Genomic DNA, 21,657 nt, shown 5'->3' on the forward strand with positions numbered 1-21,657 from the left:
AGTTGCCATTTGCTCGGGTGTGTTCATATTAATTAATTAACTGCTTAATTAAACGTATGAATTTGGGGGCCAAGCAAGACGCTCCACAGGCACCCTGAGTGTTTCTGCCTTTTCCTATATCATTTTATAATTTGAATTGATGTGACTTTAACGTCAGCTAGGTAACTAGCTATCATGTCATGCAAACTCTGCCATTTAAACTGTTTTAAGGTTATTCAAAAGTTTCCTTTAGAATAGCAACTAGGCCCCAATAGAAACCAGGCAATACTGTTTGCTGCATAGCATGAATAATGAGACATCAATGGGGTAAGGGCTTACTCTGATATCAGTGTTAAAGGGGGAGAAGCCCTTCAATGTTAGGGGAATCAGGCCTTAAACCCAATTTATGGTCGTCCGTTTACGGAGACACAGAGAGCCCTCTCTCCGTCGTGGCAAACCCTCTCCGAGCACCTCTCCGTGGCCTGACGTGCACCTCCCAAATTTTGTAACTATCCGACTCCGTCAATCCGTCAATACATCGCTGTTTACCTTGTGGGTAGTAGTATGCCAACATTAGATAGCTGGCTCAGACACCTCACAAATCCCCTCAGACGTATTTTTCAGTTACAATAACGGGGTTTTTACATTACACAGTGTCTATTTCTCTGTAACTTTAAAAAAAAAATCTAAGCAAAAAAAAGTACAAATACGACCATCTACGGAGTTTGGTCCGCCATCTTTTTTTTAAATTGCTTTGCAACACCCACAACCGTCGGAGAACCATAAATGAAAAGTGGCTGACAGTGGCTTACATTCACTGGAACATAACCCTTTAGAACCTGACAGTGGCTTACATTCACTGGAACATAACTCTTTAGAACCTGACCCTAGCATTCACTGGAACATAACCCTTTAGAACCTGACCCTAGCATTCACTGGAACATAACCTTTTAGAACCTGACAGTGGCTTACATTCACTGGAACATAACCCTTTAGAACCTGACAGGAGCATTCACTGGAACATAACCCTTTAGAACCTGACAGTAGCTTACACTTCACTGATGGGTGTTATTGTTCAATGCTAACATGTTGTGTGATCTAACACTGTAAAAACTCGGAATAACTCAGTTCCCCCTTCTACCCTTTCTTTGTTGTATTCCCAATATTTAGGTCAAGCAGAAGTAAGAGTGTGTGTGTGTGTGTGTGTGTGTGAGCCACACCTCTCAGCCTTTTGATGTTTCAGTTCTCTGTGCCTACTTAGTAAACACTCTCTCTTCCTCATTGGACATTAACAGCTTCCCCCCACGGCTCGCACCAGCACGTCTGTGGATTTTCCCCTCTGAATTAACATAAATGCTAATAGGCAAACAGAGGAAGTCGTATTCACCAATGCACGTCTGAATCTCGAAAGTGAAATTGCTCCACATTCCATGGCCATTTTTGTCTAGAGAAGCTAAATGAGATGGCCTGAAGCATCTCTACATACACACAAACACACACACACACACAAATGCATCAAATTCATAAGAAACTTGAAAGGTTGGGTTGGGGAATCCCAAGTGAACCTGTGAACCTGAGGGTCACAGCGGGTGAGCAGAGGTACCTCCTTCGCAATGGAATCCACCCCCATTCCCACCCACCGAAATACAAACCCACGCCCCACATTCACACCCCACCCTTCAGTCTCCTGCTATCCAGAGATGGGAAACGGCCTAGCTCTCTTTTGAATGCAAATACCCAGTCCTGCCGTCACACAAAGACTGTGGCCACCTATGGCCCGATTAACCTTTCAAAGGCCAGGCCGGCCCTTGTCAGCAAGAGTCATGAGAAAAAAAAGAAGACAGCTCTTGTGGTCTTTGGGCCTTGGCTGAAGAAGTGTCATTTCCCAGAAGAGCTGGGAGATGGTTAAAGCCCTGCCCTGAAGGGCTGGGATTGGGATTGGGCATGTCCCTGCAACGCTGGTCAGGCCAGACAGTGATGTGCAGCCATGTTGGCACCACACCAAGCTGAGCTTTTCATGAAGCCTGCATCTCGCCGTCATGGACGGGTAGCTTCTGGAATGCGCCGGAGTTTCCAGCCAATGCAGCGGGTGGTGGCAGCCGTGGCTGTGTGTCTGAGGATGGCATGCACTACAGACCATCGGCACCTGCGGATAAAAATCAAAATATCAGATTCATGCCTATTTATGCATGGTACACATAGGTATATCTTTGGCCATTGGCTTCATGCATTGTCCATGCCAACACGCGCACACATACTGTATATCCACATCCACACAGGATGGCACCACTGTTGTGACTGAGTGAACAGACTCGGCCAGCAGGCATGCAAATGTGAAAAAAGCTTCTTTGAATATTTAACAACGTCAGCCACAGCAGCAGGGGAGTGTGGGCTCCCCTGGGCAACAAAGCAGCGTGTATTCTCTCGGTCTAAGCGCTGGACCCTGGGCTAATACAATGGGCCAGTTAACCCGCAAATTATTTATCACAGCAGATGTTCCGTATTCTGTCACACTCTGCTGACCCATGCAGGCCTGTAGGGATGGCCTGTTTTAAATGGCCTGCTGCTAAGCTTGGTAGTTATATTGGGTGTTGAAATGAGGGCGGTTGAAACATTGTGGTTGGACGTCAGGGTAGGGCAGCATCATATTGCGAACAGTGCAGTGCAGTGCAGTGCTGTGTGGTTGTTTTTTTTTTTTTTTGGCTATGAAATTCCAATGCACGGTGCATTCTCTGAAATGTGTCAATCCACCCCTCCCCCAACACCATGTGTTACCCTACTTTCTGGTGAGAACTGTCACTTGGGGTGGGGCGCCAGCACTGAGAAATTGGAGAAAGGAAAGGAACCCCGTCCCCGCATCTCCCAGCCCCACCTCCGTATGAACAGCAGGGCGCTGATTTGGGGTGACAGCAGCGTATTTGTGTACAGGAGATAAAGTGTCGGCAGGCAGCCTGGAAGAAAAAAATAAATAAAAGGGAAAAAAAATCGCCCATTACACTGGACTGAATTATGAATGACATGAAGCACTCCGCTGTCACTGCAATGACACAGCCATACACTTGAGTCTCTTGACCCGGTTTTTTTTTTTCCTCCCTAAAAAATGCAGAGCACACAGAAAGCTGTTGTAGTGACTTCTGCCACCAGAGTGCGGTTTATGCAGTTTCACACAATGGAATGGAATTCATTTAGTTTGCTCGACTACCACTGTTGTTCTATTCCTGAAGAGTCTTGGAATCATGGAACTGAAACACTGCAGATAAAAGATTCCCTTAATAGTCCAGAGGTTTAGTCTCTCAGCCACCTGAAGAATCTTGAATAGGTACTGAAGCTACTGAAAACAAATTGGCCTACTGGCCTACTGCCTAACTGTATAGGTTTTTTTTTTCTATTCCTTCTAGATGTGTTGTAAGTAACATAAACACACACACACACACATAATGCGCTTATCAACTTCTGATTCCTCACTCTCTGTGCTATCTGGCTGCAAACAGCTGGAGTTGACACACACACACCCACACACACACACACAGAGCCTGCAATCACAACTCAATCTGTTAATTGCCGTCATTTCCTCCCACTGGAGACTCTTGTATGAACCCCTTTCTCTCCAGCTCCCAATTAAACGTGCTAATTTGCAATGCTGATAACTTGCCATCTCTGAGTGATCTAAATAGAGGCCTCTGAATTAGCCCTGCTTATTATTGTCTGCAATGGAAGTTGAAAATTGCCATGCAACATTCATCCATTCAACCCGTACTCAAGGCACCAACCACTGTTGAGCGGCATGCATGCTGGTAGTGTAATTTGCATTGCATGGTACAGTGACGTAGTGGTCGAGATGGAAAGCTGAGCTGCCGCCTAAGTAAGCACGCTTGTTTGTTTCGGTCTGGCTGCTGTTTGCAATCAGGTTTAGGGCAGTATCAGTACCACACCCTTCTCTTGCTCTCTTTCTCTCTCTCTCTTTCTCTCTCTCTCTCTCTCTCTCTCTCTCTCTCTCTCTCTCTCTCTCTCTCTCTCACCTTGTGTCTCTGTGTATGTTCTTTCTTTATTTCTTCTCCCCTGTCAACCTGCAGTGACTGCATCCGTCCACTCACCCCCCCCCCCCCCCCCCCCACCCCCACTCTTTCCATTGGCCTGACAATCAGGGGTGACATCACCGCATTGTTACTGGAGGAGCTGTTTGTGTTTGCAGGTTGCCATAGGTTACCAGGCTAGTCTAGTGCCGTGTAGGTTAGCTTGGGGGGTGGAAGAAGATGGAGTCCAGGTCTCAGGCTGAGTTGCAGCAGCAGCAGCAGGGGAGGAACCACACAAAGCATCCTCTGTTCACCGGTGCAGCGACGTTGGAGAGGGTGTGTGTCTGTGTGTGTGTGTCTGTGTGTGTGTGTGTGTGGCAGGAGGTGTGGGAATACAGCCGAATGACTGCGAGCCTGAGAGCCTGCTGGGGTAAATCCCAGCTACATTCCTGACATCAGTCATAATCACATACACACACACACACACACGTTTAGAGTGACTGACACTATGTGAAGAGGGAGAGGAAATAGCAAATGATGATTGCCTTATATTTATCTATGTGTGTGTGTGTGTGTGTGTGTGTGTGTGTGTGTGTGTGTGGGGTGCGGGTGTGTATATGACATGCTCTTAAAGGCATCTGAAAGACAAGAATGGTGTCTTTGGGAATCATGTTCTGTCAAAAGAGGGAAATGAAAGGGGAATTTCTCAGGGGAATCTGAAAAGAGCTGGAACATCATGATTTCACACCCCATCAATCTCAGTGTGTCTCCTTAGCGAAGGACACTGTGTGTGTGTGTGTGTGTGTGTGTGATTGTGAGTGTGTGTGTGTGTGTGTGTGTGTCTGTGTGATTTGTGTTTGTGTGATTGTGTGTGAGATGGGGGACCATGAAGCTCACTATGCCTTGCACAGCACACCGCATTTGTGTGTGATGTGCGTAGTGAGTGTTAAGCTCTCTATGGTGGATCGGTGTCTTGGTGGTGGTGGTGTGACGTGATGTGACCTGGGGGTGGCTGCGTTTTGCGGCCCTGAGCATTCCGCCTCTGAAACTCCATCCCAGACAGGTGGTGTAGCCTCACCCCGAGCCCCAGACATTCCACCCAGGAACTCCACAGGGGTTGGGTTACCCCCTCTCTCCCCTGCCTGCCCATGACCCCCCATTCGCACAAACACATACCGCAGTGGATTTGGACCAGCCCATGACCTCTAGGGAGAGGCACCAGTGTCTGATGGTGCCCAAACCGGAGGGCACTGGTAGGTTGGAGGGCACTGATGTGTCAATGTCACACAATCATTCTTCACATACATACATACGCGTGTATATATATAACCCACACAAACACACCGCTCAGACACAAACATACTCGTGTATGTGTATGTCGGCCAACGATTGGGCTCTCACACTCAAAGAATTCACAGCCAGAATCTCTCTCTCTCTCTCACACACACACACATTCTCACACACACACACACACACACTCATATGCTCCCTGTTGAGCGGACAGGCTCCTCCGCTGCCCTCGCTGGTGAGCCATTTGTGTGCGCTGACCCCCTCTGGGGTCACAGACTGGCAGCTCGAGCATCCAGCTGGCAGCCGCCCCGCAGTAATTGTTTTCAGGCTGTGCCGCCGCCACCACCACCACCACCACCACCGCCGCACAAACAAACAGCCAGGCCCGGCCCACTCAGTCAGCTCAGCTCGGCCGCGCTGGGGAGCGGGTCCAGGACACCCACGTGGTTACAGCCTCATTACGCTCACTGTGCAGCCCTCAAACAGGCCCGGCGCAGCCAAGAGGTGGTTGGGTGGGTGGGGGGGTGCTGCCTGTAATTGGCCAGGAGTGTGCTCTGTTCCATCTACAGCTCTCAGATCAGCCAAACAGGACGAGCCCTGGAGACACAGCACTGTGTACTTGGCTGAGACGTATATTAAAAAAGACGAAATACCAAAATAAATAAAAACACTGCCTTATTGCTGCAATTTTCTCAATATATTTCTCTCTCTGTTTTCTCATCTCTCTGTCTGAGGTAACTATGACCGCTGAAGCTGGTGTGTGTGTATCACTTGCGGTGTGGCGTGGCGTGGCATGGCATGGCGTGCTCTGACCCAGGCTGTTCTAGCACTGTCTGTGGCGATGTACCTCCTGTTCAGGCAACCAGGCAGCTTCCCCTTCCTCTCACCCCCCCTCCCCCTCCCCTCTGGACAGACTGGCACAGGGCCTCTTGAACAGGCCACCGCTGCAATGAGGCCGACCTCCCCCCCCCCACACACACACACACACACACACACACACACACACACACGACCACACACACACACACACACACGACCACACACACACACACACACACACGACCACACACACACACACACACGACCACACACACACACACACACACACACACACACACACACACACACACACAGGCTGCCCTGACTACAGACTGTATCTGCACTTTGTACGAATGCCCCTTTCCGCAGGGCCTCTTCTTACTCATGATTTCCATGAAGATAGGAGAGCAGTGTTGTCGGAAACATTAGGTCGCAGGCTGTGCCATCCCCATGGGTCTTTTGGTGTCTGTCTTTATTAATAGGACCCCCCCCCCCCCCCCCCCTCTTTAAAAAGAAAAAAGGGGGGAAGGTCCAACAAAGGGAAGTCACACACAGTTAAAGAGGGATGAGCCACTGTAGGTGGTCTGGCTCTGAACAGCCGTGGAGAGGCTCACTGCTGCACCAACAGCAGCCATAGAGGGCTGGTAAAGGCTTACGTAAGGAGGGTGGCCGGTGGTGGGCGAAGCACCCTGCCACAGCAGATGCCCACTTCATGCCAGGATGAAGGGCTGGCGTTCAGAGACAGACTCGCCGCTGCCACTCTCTCTCAGGCTAACAGCACAACAGGCCCTCTATATTTAGTCCAGTTGCACATGGCAATTTGTTCTCTCCACAAGTGCAAGAAGTCGCACCCTCTCCAAGGCCAGGACATATGGAGAGAGGTGGAGAAAAAGGCACACCCATTCAGTTCCCTTGCTCCATTGACACTGTTCATTTCCATGTCACAAACACGGAGAACATGCTAGAACAAAGTTTATGCTATAGTTATATAAAAAATGGGGTTGCCTGTATACGCTGTTATTCCTCTTGAAGTGGCTTTTTGCTTGTTCTTCTAGTCTCCTGTGTTCCACCTGAACAGTTTGAGCCCTTTTAGAGGGTGCTGCTGATCTCCTCCGAGGCAGCCTTCTGTGCTTTACAGCGTGTTTGGGCAGAGGCAGGTGTGGGAGAGTGGGTCCTCTTGAGGACAGTCATGCAGGGAATCCATTAAGTATTCATCCAGAAATTGGGCCACATCCTCCATCTGGCACACTGCAGTGGTCACAGCCGCACCATCGGAGTGCACAGTCACGTAGGTGCTTTTTCAGTTTGATTAATCCTGAAACTAACCTACATCTGCAAGGCCTCGTTACCTCATTACCAGGTTTGGTTCTGTCTGAAGTTGGTGTGGAAGGTATGCATGTTGGGGAAAAAAAATTCTTCTGCAGTATGGTCTTGCAAACATGAAAAAAATGCTCACATGTATTCCTAGTCTCCAGGCAACAGGCCTGTGTTTTTCTTGTCTCCTAGATGACGAAGGCCCGAGCAGATCGCTATCTCTGTCAGGCGGAGCCTTCATCTTCCCACAAAATTACTCAACAGATCGCACAAAAACACCAGGCTGAACTGCCCCATCTTAATAAGTCAGGAGTTTTCCCTTGCCCACGTGTGCGGCGAGATTGTGGCAATAAGAGCGTGCCGGTGGTATTGGCGCTTCGGAGACAATCTGCCCGGGGGCCTGGATGAGGTCCCGCCTCCCCCCACGCATTCTCTGTGGTCGTGGGCGTGTGTGTGTGTGTGTGTGTGTGTGTGTGTGTGTGTGTGTGTGTGTGTGTGGAGAACCAGGCTCGGCGGGCTGGCTGTGAAGGCGTTTTTGTTTACTCTGTCATGACATCCGTGTTTGCATAGCAGCTGATGGGGCAAACAGTTTGTACCGACGTTCTTTGGCGACGTCTCACTGTCCCTCTCCCACTGTCGTTTGCTTGCTTTCCTTCTTCTATTTCTTTTGGTGTTGGACTTTTTCCCCACACATTCTCTATTTGACTGAAATTCTGTACTTTAACTTTCTCCTTTTCTTTCTCTCTAATGCTTTCTCTCTTTTTGTACCTGGCGGTGCCACTCTTTTCCCTGGTGGCTTGTCATACCGGCAGCGGGGTGGGGGGCAGGGAGAGGGCAGGGAGAGGGCCGAGTAAATACTCCCAGGCAGAAGACAAACTCAGGACGAGAGTCCCACCCATTCCCCTGAGACGGTGGCGTCACCGGCCTAGGCTCTTTCTCTTGAGTCGGCCACGCCGCGTCGGGAGAGATTGATGACTCCTGAGGGGTCAATCATGGCCTCCTTCCCTAATCAAGGATGACGCAAGGGCACGTGACCTATGACCTACATCTGTGACCTTAGCCATCTTTTTGCTTTGCTCCAGCTGACCTGAGAACCAAACTAGATAAATCAAATCAAATGCACTGATGCATACTGAAGCGTATTTGTATGCAAGCATCATTCCCAACAGATTGAGGGTGTTGCATTTACAACTATATTATGAAGTGTATTTATATCTTGTCGTTTCCAAGGTGCATGGATGAACTTGATTGGATACCATAAATGATCGGTCATGTAGCTCTTTCATTACTAGCTGTTACATTTTCAAGGCTGAAGCCTGTGACGCTTGCCAATCATTCGACCACCTTTAAGAGGGTGCTCTGAAAGATGCTTGTACACTGCCCCCTACAGGCCAAACTCCTATATGAGGGATACAAATGTAATTTCAAGGCCTCTACATCTAAGTTAGTAAATTGAATTGCCACTGCCTTCTCCAAAACATCCAACAATGCCTCTCTGTTTCAGGGGAACTATTTTTGAGATAAGCTGCTGATTTTTATAAAGAGAGATGAGGGACGCCTAGTATTCTATTCTTTCAGCAGTCCTTCTCCTTCGTCCCAACCTCGAGCATGAGGGTGAGATCCGATTAAGCCTGCGTACCTCCCGAGGAGTCCTCTATCTCTTGAGTTCTCCAGGATCAGGCGGAGCATCTTAGCAGAGGTGTGCGATGTTTAGCGGCTGTTTCTCCAGGAGGCCGCGGCGCAGGCGGCGGGGATACCCCCCGAGCCTCCTGTGGGACGCCGTGCCGTGCCTTAGCCCGCTGACGTGTCTCCTGTGTCCCCTGTGCACAGATGTGAAGGGGCCCCCCACGCACCGTTTCTCCTGCGGCCAGTCGCCCTTCTCCGAGCCTAGCGTGTGGGAGAGGAAATACTGCATCCTGACCGACAGCCAGCTCATCCTGCTCAACAAGGAGGAAGAGGTGAGAAGAACCACACACCCCTCCTCGCTCCCATCCCCCTTTCCTTGCTGGTGTTAATCCCCAGCCCCCCGCTACTCCCTTCTGCCTTTCTCATTCCCTCTCTGCCCCTCCCTCTTTCCTCTTCTGATGGTGATGAACAGAAGGAGGACTGGGAGGAAGGGGGACAGAGCTGGGATTTGAGTTCTAAGAGGCCTCCCCCCCCCCCCCATGTCCCTGTTATTGTTCTCCATGGTGATGACACATTGTTTATGCTACAACAGGAAGGAGCTTCATTTTGTTTTCCTGCCAAACTGCCGGAGGATTCTAGGTGTGGATTTATGAGGTTCTTGTGTGGATCTTAATACATTTTGGTATTTTAACAGGCTGATTGCCTTTCACACCTGGGCTTAATGCAAATCTGTGCTCTTACTTGACAATTGTAAAGTGTTTATTACAAGTGTTTACCATGAATATGTCATTGAGAGCTTTCAACTTGAATTATAAACAATGGGTAGGTGGTGGGTATCAGAATCAGAAATAATCATCCCTGCCAACCATTTTGTACGCATTGTCCAGCTGTGTCCTGACCTCTCCTCTCTCCCCCCCCTGTGAGCAGATGCCAGTGGATGTGCACGAGAGCCCCACCGCCTCCTCGTCCAAGGGCAGGAGTCTACGGCGCACAGTCAGCGTGCCGTCCGAGGGACCCTTCCCAGAGTACCCACCAGAGGGCGCCACCATGCTAGGTAAGCACCCTGGGCCTACTGCAGAGTCCTCATGATCACCCAGTGGTCTGATGGCCTACTGCAGAGTCCTCATGATCACCCAGTGCTCTGATGGCCTACTGCAGAGTCCTCATGATCACCCAGTGCTCTGATGGCCTACTGCAGAGTCCTCATGATCACCCAGTGCTCTGATGGTCTACTGCAGAGTCCTCATGATCACCCAGTGCTCTGATGGTCTACTGCAGAGTCCTCATGATCACCCAGTGCTCTGATGGCCTACTGCAGAGACCTCATGATCACCCAGTGCTCTGATGGCCTACTGCAGAGTCCTCATGATCACCCAGTGCTCTGATGGGAGCCATGGGCCTCAGCAGCTAATCTGAAGGGGGGCTGGCTTGTGACACTGATACAGATCCAGCAGTTGGCACAGGCCGTAAACCCAGTGCTCCGGTCCTCTGCAGCGTTACATTCACAGTTATTCATTTAGCAGATGCCTCCTCTCTCTGAAGCAGCTCAGCAGTACAATACACGCATGAATATTCAGACGTGTGTTTCCTGCCATGCTTTGGAGGTTTGGTTATCAAGGTGGGCTTACACCAGTGGAGCTACTGGAGCACTGGATCATAGCTGAGCATAGGCCCCGAGTTCCCCAGTAGACACACAGTGCTTTTGCACATCCGCACAACACGGCAACACGTCGTCACTGATGCCCCTTTTAAAGACTAAAGCTGGTGCTGCCCTGTTCTGTGTAACCTTCTGTCAGGCAGCATAAGATCCCTGCCTCGCATACTCACGAGGTGAGCCGAAATGCGCACCGCCTGCAGTGTAATAAATGCCGCTTTAACTCATTTCAGGCATCACTGATTAACACTTAAAGAGCACCTCACCCCACCCCTCCCTCCCTCCCTCCCTCCCTGCTTCCCCCGTCAGCACCAGCTGCACTAAAAGCAATTATTACACTTTTAGCCTGGAAGCTGGATAAAGACACGCCTCCATGGGAACGCAGGGGGAATCATTGTAGTTCTCTGCCGCTAAGAGAGCACCTCTTAGTAAATAAACTGCGCAAGGAGGGCGGTTAAAAACAACCGATTGCGCAGGGCAGCAAAAAAAAAAAAAAAACATGTAAGAGAATTAAACCTGACTTGCCAGCTGTACATAGATGATATAAGAGAGGAGCTTTTTAGAACTGAGGAGTGAGAGCCCTGGCAGCCTGTGATGAGGTTAGGGTAACTCCTGCAGCTCTCTCCCACAGGAGCCCATGGCACCTCCTCCTCATTTAATCTGATCCCGGACCAGCCGCACGCACAGGCTTCACACGGGCTGGGTTGGACGCTGACATTGGCCACAAATATTGTGATTGCTTCTATGGTGTACAGTATGTTTTTTTTGTTTTTTGTTTTGTTTGGGATTTCAGTTTGTAGATATTTAGTTCATCGCAGTAACCCTTCAATGTCTTTCCATTTGACATTATGGAAGCACTCGCATTCTGAGAGTTGCCATAGTTATGTTATCCTGTCTCTATAACCATGTGATAAACACCTTTAGTAGTCTGTGCTCATCCTCTGAGTCTTTTTCTCACTCACTCACTCAAACACACACACACACACACACACACACACACACACACACACACACACACACACACACACATAAATAAATAAATAAATAAATAAATAAAGTTGGTGCTGCTAGGCTCAGTGGGCTGTGGATGCTTGGGCTGTGGATGCTTGGTAGAGTGGGTAGCAGAGAGAATGCAAGGCAAACACTGGCGGCCTGTGTCAAGCCACTCATCTTCCAGGCCTGATACCCCCCTCTCACCGTTGCCGCTGACCCCGGGGGTAATAACATAGGCTGGGCTTCAGAGAGCCTGCATTGAGGGGGAGTGTGTGCGGGGGTGCGCACGCTGACAGGAGAAGATGAAGGGGTCCCAAGGGCTGGGGGGGGGGGTTGGGATGGGATGGGACGGTGTGGGGGTTAGGGGGCACTTGGAAGCGACCAGAGGTCCCGGGCTTCTGTGTTGTGGACAAAGGGGATGGCCAGCATCGTGGACAAACCCCTCTGACTGAGGGCAGTCAGTCAGCCTTCTGACCCTCCTAATCTGGGCTGCCAACGACTTGGCCGGGGTCTGCATGCTTATTTATATGCTAATGCTCGCTGCCGTGTGACCGTGAGGCCTGCCACAGGCGGGGGACGCAAGCAATGGGTGGCAATGGGCACTCGAGGCACTCTCTTTTACAGGGGTGAACAACCGTTGAAAAAGGCCTGAAAAATAATTAAACAGCATCATCCCCTTATTCAGTAGAGCTCTTACTGGGCATAACTATGGGCTTCTCTCCCCAATGGAGTAATGGATTTCATGCTGTTTTTACATAAACACTCCAGAGACAGAATGCTCTACCTTGGAACATTAGGGCATTCCCTTGGTTTCCCAGGACAAGATAATCCAATCTGTCTCCATCATAAAGGGCCGTACACAGAATATCTTTTGTTCAAGGCAAAAAGCTTGGGGCCATTTGTACTATTGTTATCCCACGATTTTGAGGACAAATATCAAAATTGTAAACGTATCTATAAATAAAATATTTCTGCTCCTACCTTTGGCTCCAGTGCCTCCTCTCAGCTAAATGGAACATTTTATTAGCCCAAATAAAATGTCAGTCTTGCTATTCTCAGAGGACTCTGTTATGCAAGCTGGTTTTTGTATTATTATGCAGCCCTTTGGGTACTTAGCAGAACCGTTGTCTTTGTGGGCAAAGGATAAAAGGAATTAAAAAAATGCTCTGTCAAACTAAGAAATAGTTTTGCTGCTGCTCAAGAAAAAGGATCTGTTTTCCAAGGCGTAGGCTTGGTGCATTTTATATGAGCAAGACTATGAATACAGTGGGTTCTGAAATGTTCCACATTTGCATAGGCCTGTTTGTTGGTGCAGGTTTTGTTGTTTATTGTCAATAGAAGTGATTCTGATGTTGGTGAATTAGACAAAGTGTTCCATCGCAAGTTCACATAACCTACTGGTGTTTTAAAAGCTTCAGTAGTTTAAGTCTAAAAGTGAATTTATCCTAGCTCATGTTGTTTGGCTTGATACATGAATGCACAATGCAAACATGAATACGTTCAATGAATGTGATAGTATACATAGCTTAAGCCTAAATAAACAATACGTCTCGGGAAAGGTAAGGGGTGACATGAGTAAACACCCGTTAGGACAACGGTCTTTCTTAACATTTTCTTATGGAAATGGCTGAATAGATGGTATTTTAAAGGCTTTTCCTTTGTTTTCCCACATCATTCAACATATTTGCTCAAGGACTTGCTCTTAACAGGTGAAACTTGCCATTTAAGACGCTGTTGCGTAACTGAAAGCTGCCATTCTTTGCAACACTGACGGTCTTTCTTCGCGTAGTCTTCCTAAGCAATCAGGCGGTATAGGAAATATAAGGTGAGTTTGCTGTCTGCAGAGTTGTTTTTCAGCCATGCTTCTACTTTGATATGTGGTTATTTCTAAATTTAAATGAATTTAGTGTGTCGTCATTAATAGGTTATGCGCTTCTGAAAAAGTAGCCTAACAGATGGCTTTGGTCTGTAATACCATAGTGGCCGCTCGGTATTCAAGCACTGTGCTTGAAGCACAGCTCTACGCGTCCTGTGAAAGCGGTTACGCAGATAGGACTGCTATTGTAGTGATTTCAATGGACTAATAGAGGAGAGAAAAGCGGAGTGGGTTTGACTGGCGTGGACTCAGGCTTTTCTGCATTCCTCAGTGCCTGGCTGGGGGTTGAGACACACGGAGAGGAAGAGCTCAAGGAGAACACGGATCCGTTTTAAAGCTTTGGAGTTTGAACGAGTTTTCCTTGAGTTTTTATCGTGGAAGCAATGTGACGGAATGTGGAATTTAGAATTCGCAGACCTCTCCGGTAAGAATGGTTTGTGTTTTCATAAGCCAAACGGCAACTACACGTGTTTTGTTTACCATGTTGTTCAAGCAAACTTTTGCCATTTGTTCCTCAGACGGAGCAAGGCTAAAAGTTTTCTTTGACACCAGAAACCTGTTGCCTCGCACTGTTACACCGTTGGTTATCTCTTCTGGCTGGGCTCACAATCGTAGGCTATATGTTACCGTTTAAATTTGAAGGGTTAGAAACGAGCATCCTAGAATTACCCCACTGAGATATTTTACGTGCATCATCTAACTCATGAACACATCCCAGGACAGTAGTCAAAGCCCGCAACTGATTCTTATGTGTCATATCAATGTCTTATGTTATATCAATCAATCCCTAACACAGTATCACCCTCAAGTTCAGTTAAAAATGCTAATTCAGTTAAACAATACAATGCTGTCAGTTTGTTCAAGACATTACGAGACAGAATACATCAATTCTTCCGCTTCCCTGCACCTCTGTCTTTTCATTAACGGTCGATCGGTGGCAGTTTGGATTTAAACTCGCCTCCGAAGCAGCTGTCCTCAGCAGTAGCTTGTCATTTAAATGTCAGCCTATGCTTATTGCCTAAATGGCAAACTATGCCTAGTACCCGACTGAGGCCTCTCTTTGTGGGGATAGCGTGCATCATGAACCTTCTTTTGCTTAATTTACAGTTACATAACTGAAGACCAAACAATGCGTTGAGGTGACTCTGAAAGGCCATAGACATTTACAAAGGCATTATTAAGAACACACAAACACAATGATACGAATGTAATGTGTGCTTAAAAGGAGATTCAAATAAATTCTTAGCGGAAAAGAAATAGCCTCAATTGCATCGCATTGACAGAATCCATAATACAGGTCACAGAATACTAGTTACCCTGTGACTGTTAATGATTACATTTGATTACCTTTTGATTGGCAGACTAGAGGAGGTGCATATTCAAACAAGAGAAGCGGTCAAAAACGATGTTCAAAATTTGAGGGTATGCTGTCAAATGAATGGAGTCTGTCTAGACTGCAAAAACATGCAAAGCAACAGAATGAATGTGATATTATACATATAAGCTTTAAAGCTTATTGCCAAAAATAAGATATTCTGATGTAACCCCTTTGCATCACCAACATTTTAATTAGTAACTGTAATTTAATTATTATAATTTTTTCTCAGTAACTGTAACAGATTACAATTACATTTATCTTGTAATTTAATTACCCAACTCTGTTACATGTAACTAGGTACTCCCAACCCTGTGTCTGAACTGAGTGTATCTGACACTTATTATTAATTAATTGATAGTTTTTGTCAGGCAACTTGAAGTCAAAACAAACGTCACTTGAGACCAATAGAATGCATAGTATTTCCATGTGGGGGTTGTATTGACGGTAGCCAGATATGGAACTGAATTGTCAGTTCCTGGGAATTTTGTTCAGACTAAAATAGAAAATATTTTGTATCTAGGTATGCAGGTTTGCCATTGAAATGGAATTTCTCTGTAATGACAGAACAGGTTGATGTGAAGCAGTGATGTTATAGAAGATATAGGCAGGCATATGACGGTTCATACTGCTGCCCAATCAGGCCGGGCATCAAACTGGATCTGTGGGTTTCTCTTGAATTCCCATCATAGCTGCTGATTACAGTGTAATTGCATGCATACCGCACCACCTCACAACTGATGATACAGTATTGGGTTATCTCTGTGTGACTTATTAGTAGATGGTCTTAAGCTCTTTCCAGAAGGTTTCTGAATTTTGTTTTCTTTTCTGAAGAGGATTTTTGTCTGTAATGCCATTTTATCATCGCCTGATGAGTAACGTCTGACAAACAAGTCATCAGTTATTCCAACCATGAACGTCATGAGAACGTCACCTCCTTGTGTAAGGTGTTTGGAAACCTCGAGCCACAGGTTGTTGCTCTTGATGTAGTTTGACCTCGCACAGGCCCTATGTATGCAGACAGGTGTGGCACTGTTGGCATGCGATCAACGGAAACGGAGCAACAATGTTTGTGTGTGTGTGTGTGACCTCGTGTTTAGTGACATCATAGCATTCCAATACAAGCGCAAGTAGATACAGTGCCTAACCCATTACACCAAATACATTCTGTTCATTTTTTTGTAGTCACAACACAACGTGGTAGTCTGCTTAAAATGAGACAAAGGAATTGATGGCAATTGCAATACTTAAATCTCTTTGTCTGATATGCTTAAAAATGCCTTATCCATTTCTCATCTTTTCCAGTCACACCTCTGTTCTGTGTCTGTGCCCACACCAACTCTAGTTTAGTGGATTTCAGCTGTCAGCCAGGTTGAGGCACCCATGTCTACAAGATAGAGGTGCTTTTGCATATTTCTTGAATCACGAAAACACACCAAAGTGCGGTATGGGCAAGAGAGATAAGCCTCGTTGAGGTGCTTTGGTTAGTTATACCTTTTATGAGCAGACTGGCCCCTGGCTATTTATGCTCAGTCAGTCACACAAAGGAGAATTTCAGGCAAAGGTCACATTGTAGACTTGTGTACACAGCATTGCCCCATACCTTCCTTTCTATAAGGTGCTAAAGATCAATAGAGGCAGAGAGAAGAAGGTAAAAGCCAATGTTGCCTGTGCTAGTCCAGAACTCTGAGTTAGGCTGAAGTTCAATACTACCCCAGTGTACTGCTGTGTATGAATAATTGATGTCAGGCATCCATGTTTGGTGTCGGATATCATCAGCGTCATTAGAAAGAGGGATGAGAGTGGCAGGAGGAGAGAGAGGAGGATGCACATCAGCTTTTCTGAGTTTTCAACCCCAGAGAGAAAGAGAGAGCGAGAGCTGGAGGAAAGCTGTCCACGGGTCTCGGATCTGGTGCAGGACGAATACATACTTCTTGACGGTTTGTTTTGTTTTGTTTTTGTTTTTTCTCTCTTTCATTTATCACCAAGGTGTGTCCTGCAGGACCAAAATCTCTAGTGCAGATTCAGGCTTCAGAAACATTTCCAAATGGAGAAAATGCAAACACATGGGAACACAGCAAATGACAGTGTTTCTGCATGGTGTGAGATATTTTTCCATCATGTCAAGCACAACCACACACACACACACACATACTTTTTTCTCTCTCATTAATCTGTCCATCCATCCATCCATCCATCCATCCATCCATCGAACCAACCATCCATCAATCCATCCCCCTCACTCTTAAAATCCAGACGCTATCCCACAGATGTCTAGATGTGTGGAGGAACGGTGTGCGCTCAGCAGCATGCAGATGAACTCTGTTTAAATTGTCATTTGCACCGCCAATGAGAGCCAGTCCAGGAGACCAAGAGAGTCTGTGGGAGGGGCCCATTTAGCCATCATCTCCAATCACAGCCCAGACCCATCTCTGCCATCACTGCCTGTCCGCACCCATTTTAACCCCTCCGCTATCTCTAACAAGATATTGATCTCAGGAAGGCCTGCATCCAATCAATGCCTTAAGTGGATTTTCAAAGCCAGCTGTGTCAGTGTGTGTGTGTGTGTGTGTGTGTGTGCGTAAGCCAGCAAGGACAGACACTGTCTACTGCAATGGGGCAGACATAGACAGACAGCCTGATGACTCTAGAAGCAGGAACCAGGGACAGGCAGGGAGACTCACTGACCTTCGCTCTCTCAAGGGCAGGACCGAGAGACAGAGAGAGATGCCAGTCCTCTGAGATGAAGGACAGGACTCCTTCAGGGAAAGGGGAAAAGAAACGCACACACACAAAAGGCTATAATTCAGATGTTATTAATTCATCGGTGGCTGTGCCCTGCTGCAGCTTTTTGGGGGTGGTCACCTTTCTCGCTGAGTGCAACACCATTATTTCATGTAGGGGGGGGTGACCTACTAAAGCCTACTGTTTCAGTGCAACCTCTTTAGGCTGCTGTTGAAGTCGAGCCATAGTCAAACAAACAAGTCCCTTATGACAATTCCTGCGAGAAGGTCGGTGAAACACCCCAAACCGCACACAGCTACCATGAGAAAGGACCTGTGTTGTCATTGGGTCATATAGTTTTGGCAAGCGATGCAGTGATGTGCAGATTTCAGCCTTTCATCGATCACAAAGGCGTATTTTTAGGACAGAGGAGACTGATTTCACCCAGCTGCCTGTCGTTGGCTCCCGATGACTCACTGTGCTGTTTGTCTCTGTGTTTTATAACAATAAGCAAACGTGGGGCTGTAACCTGCTCTAGTGGTGCTGGGTGCTGAATTGTGGCGGTGGACTGGGGAATGTGCTGAATAGTATAGAATGTGTATCCTCACAGAGGTCACGCATGGCCAGCATGCTCTATGCACCATACGGGCTGACACTGGCTAATGTCTTGTCTGCTTTCTCTTTAAGACACATGCACACACACACACACACACACACAGGATACCACACAGTCGTAGACACGCATGCAATACACGCACGCACACAACCCGGGAGTAATGAGGAAAGCCCCCAGAGTTGTGTCCTACATGAAGCGTTGAGAAAAAGAAAAAAAAGAAACTTTAAAAAAAATTAGCCTTTAAGCAACGCGTGCCTCTTAATTTGTCCTAACATTCACACTGTGGCTCCTATGTGTGAGGCTGCAGCACGCAGACACAGGCAGATGCACCAGGAGGGAGAGGAGAGAGAGAAGAGAGAGAGACAGAGTGAGGGATTGCAGGGGGGGGAGAAAAAGAGAGCAGGAGAGAGGGAGCGAAGGAAGTGCTTGCAGTTCTGCTGAGAGGAACAGAGGAGTGAGGTTACAGCGATTGATTGAATAAATGCGGTAAAATCTCTTCCGCTGGCTTGCCAAAAGACAGAGAGGGGGAGAGGCTTATGAGATTGAAGGTTAGGATTGCTGCCGAGAAAGAGAGTGGCACAGAATAGGAGAGAGAGAGAGAGAGAGAGACGGAGAGGAGAGGAGAGGAGAGGGTGAGTGAGACACTACGAGGGAGGGAATGGGACCGTGGTGGAGAGAGACATAAAGAGCTAGCCAGAGGACGGTATGGAGAAGTAGCAGGCAGGGAGCAAAGAGCTGGGATATGCCAGAGATCTGGGGCCAAGCAGGCGCGAGTGAAGCGAGTGCACTTCATTAGTTTGATGGGACGCTAGCTGACTGATGGACACCTAGAGAGGTAACGCACTCACCTCACCTCATTGGACGAGGATGATGGTCAATGTCCAACCAATGGGATGCTGACCCTGAGCAGATCTCCAGCAGGTGATGGGTAACAGCTGTGATAGAGGTACTGCTCCCTCTCTCTCTCTCGTCTCTTTCTGTCTCGCATCTTTTCTCACTCCATCCCGCTCTCTCTTTCCTTTTCATTAGGCGGGTTCTGTTCCATTAACTGGGTTAGCCATGCCTGTTTCCGATGTTATGCGCAGGCGTCATTAAAAAGCCATTATGTTTGAACTTGGGGGAGATCAACTGCCGTAAGCTTGCTCCTGTATCTTTCTGTTTTTATTGTGTGTGTCTGTGTGTGTGGGTGTGTGTGTGTGTGTGTGTGTGTGTGTGTGTGTGTGTGTGTGTGTGTGGGCGGGGGGGGGGGGGTTGTTTTCTGATACTTTTGTCTGATCTGCAATAGTTGTGGGCACTCACATTTCATAGGCACTGCAAGGACAGGACCTGCTTAGCCCTGGCTGTAATTACTGCAGCACTGGTGGGTTTTGTTCAGGACGGAGGATGTACAGAATGCGAATGTGCCCGTTTGAAACAAACCCTCCCTTTTAAAACGCACAGGAAAAGCTCTGCAAAGACCGTAATCCACGGTGCGCTGTGGGGCGCCAGAACTGGCAGACTGTCTGGGGGGGGGGAACTTGATGTAGCACTTTTTTGCAAAGTAGCCTTTGTGATAGTGCTGACAGACGCACACTCTTTCGCTCGCTCTCTCTTTATTTATTTATTTCTTTCTCTCTCTCTCTCTCTCTCTCTCTCTCTCTCGGTTCGGTTTTTTAAAGCCCCCACCGATGAATTACCCAGGGTGGGGGGTAGCGGTTGTGGGGAGAGTCCTGACAGAAAGTTGGACATCACTCCATGATTGTGTGTGTCTGTGTGCACACGATTTGTGGGTGTGCAACGATCCTTTCCATGTGCTTTTATTACTGTCCACTTCAATTTCCCCACTGCTGTCTGTATCTGGTGTTAAATACGCTCTGCAGATACCACTGCTATTGTCAGAGGAGTCTAGTATGCAGCTCAACACTTAGGCTGTCTAGAGAGAAAGGAAGCAGGAGAAAAAAAGGCTAAATTTAGGCTCAGATCAGTTGCCCACCCCCCTCCCCTATGTGATCCAGATATCAGAGGTTGAAGAGCGAGCGCAGTGTGGATGGGAGCGATGTGGGTCTGGCCTCTGTGTCTCCCTTCACCCTGGGCCCAGCAGCAGGAGGAGCAGGACTGAGGCTGGGACCAACCAGCATCAGGAGCCGCCCCCCCCCCCCCCCCCCCCCCCATCCCACCTGACCTGCTCGGGCTGCTCTCCAGCCGGGAGAGCTGATACTCCATTGTCCAGGCATCCAGGGGCCTGTTTGCCTGAGGAAAACTTAACCCCCGCAAGCTAACACCACATGGCCATCCTGGCTGCAAACAAAGGGGTTATTTTTTGCAGTAGGAGAGTGAAATCTATCATCTAGCTCCTGCAAGGAGGGACTTATCTGGTGCTGGATTTCAGTATGGCTGGATGGTAGCTTTGCAAGGACTGTAAACCCCTTAGGATTCCGGATCACAGGGGTGTAACTTGCAACCCTGCAATGTCCTTGACACACTTTATACTGTGATGGATAACTCGGCCAGAATATGCTGGTCAACAAGACGACTACAGTTTGACCTCGGAGAGCAGTTAGAAAAATGCACGTGAAGTGACTGCTACTTCATTTTGAGTGTCCGTTAAATCTGGAACTGTGCGATACCAGTCACTTAAGGCGACTCTTCTGGGCCTCTATAGTGAGTGACCTGCCAGAACTCCTCATCATTACAGCCTGAGATTTAAAGGGAGTGGCTTTGACTTTACAGGACCCTCGACTCCATTTTGGAGAGAGCAAGAGTAGAGGGCACAGCCTGCCCAGATGTATGGCCCCTCAGGTGGCCAGAGCGCTCGCTCTCAGCCCCATTCATCCGCCCGCCCAGCCCCACAGGGCTTGTAGTGATTACCGGTTCCTGACCGGCGGTGTCTGGTGTTTGTGTGTGTGACTCAGTGTCTGTTCTAATTGGCAGCGGACAGCCGCTCTCCTCTCTGTGTGCCCCTGCCTTGGACAAGGGGTTCGCTCGCAAGCTCATGTAACAAGTCTTTATTCATTCATTCATTTATTTATTTAACCACACAAACACACACGCACACACATCCACTCCCAGGACGCACAGCCTTCTGCTGCTTTCCCTGCATTGTTCTCTCTCTTTGCCTGACTTCCGTAACTCAAGCATCTGGTGTTTTCTCTCTCTCTCTCTCTCTCTCTCTCTCTCTCTCTCTCTCTCTCGTAGAGGTGTCAGCGGAGCGCTCGCCCCGGCGCAGGAGCATCTCCGGCCTCGGCAGCTCCGAGAAGAACATCTCCATGGATGGACCCTCCTCCCCCTTCAAAGTGCCAGTGAGTCAAATGATGCCATTCTTTCAAATGTAACAAGGACCCTAAATATCCTCTGACATTTAGATATGTTAGCCTTATGTCAAATGTTATATTAGCATAC

General features: G+C 48.0%; 1 protein-coding gene across 9 annotated transcripts in view; it reads left to right on the forward strand.

Moving 5' to 3' along the window:
• rasal2 (RAS protein activator like 2) overlaps positions 1-21,657 on the forward strand; it is a 54,118-nt gene that overhangs the window by 14,766 nt on the left and 17,695 nt on the right. For 7 of the 9 annotated variants that reach the window (XM_012826188.3, XM_012826196.3, XM_031563343.2 and 4 more), the window contains 3 exons: positions 9,246-9,373; positions 9,969-10,095; positions 21,454-21,557. In XM_012826188.3, the coding sequence (XP_012681642.2) occupies positions 9,246-9,373; positions 9,969-10,095; positions 21,454-21,557 (359 nt within the window). Of the gene's footprint in view, positions 1-9,245; positions 9,374-9,968; positions 10,096-13,532; positions 13,989-17,514; positions 19,226-21,453; positions 21,558-21,657 lie in introns of those variants that run through there. The other 2 variants (XM_012826204.3, XM_031563344.2) reach the window with 2 other exon arrangements.

Source organism: Clupea harengus, chromosome 25 (assembly GCF_900700415.2).
Source record: "Clupea harengus chromosome 25, Ch_v2.0.2, whole genome shotgun sequence".
NCBI lineage: Eukaryota > Metazoa > Chordata > Actinopteri > Clupeiformes > Clupeidae > Clupea > Clupea harengus.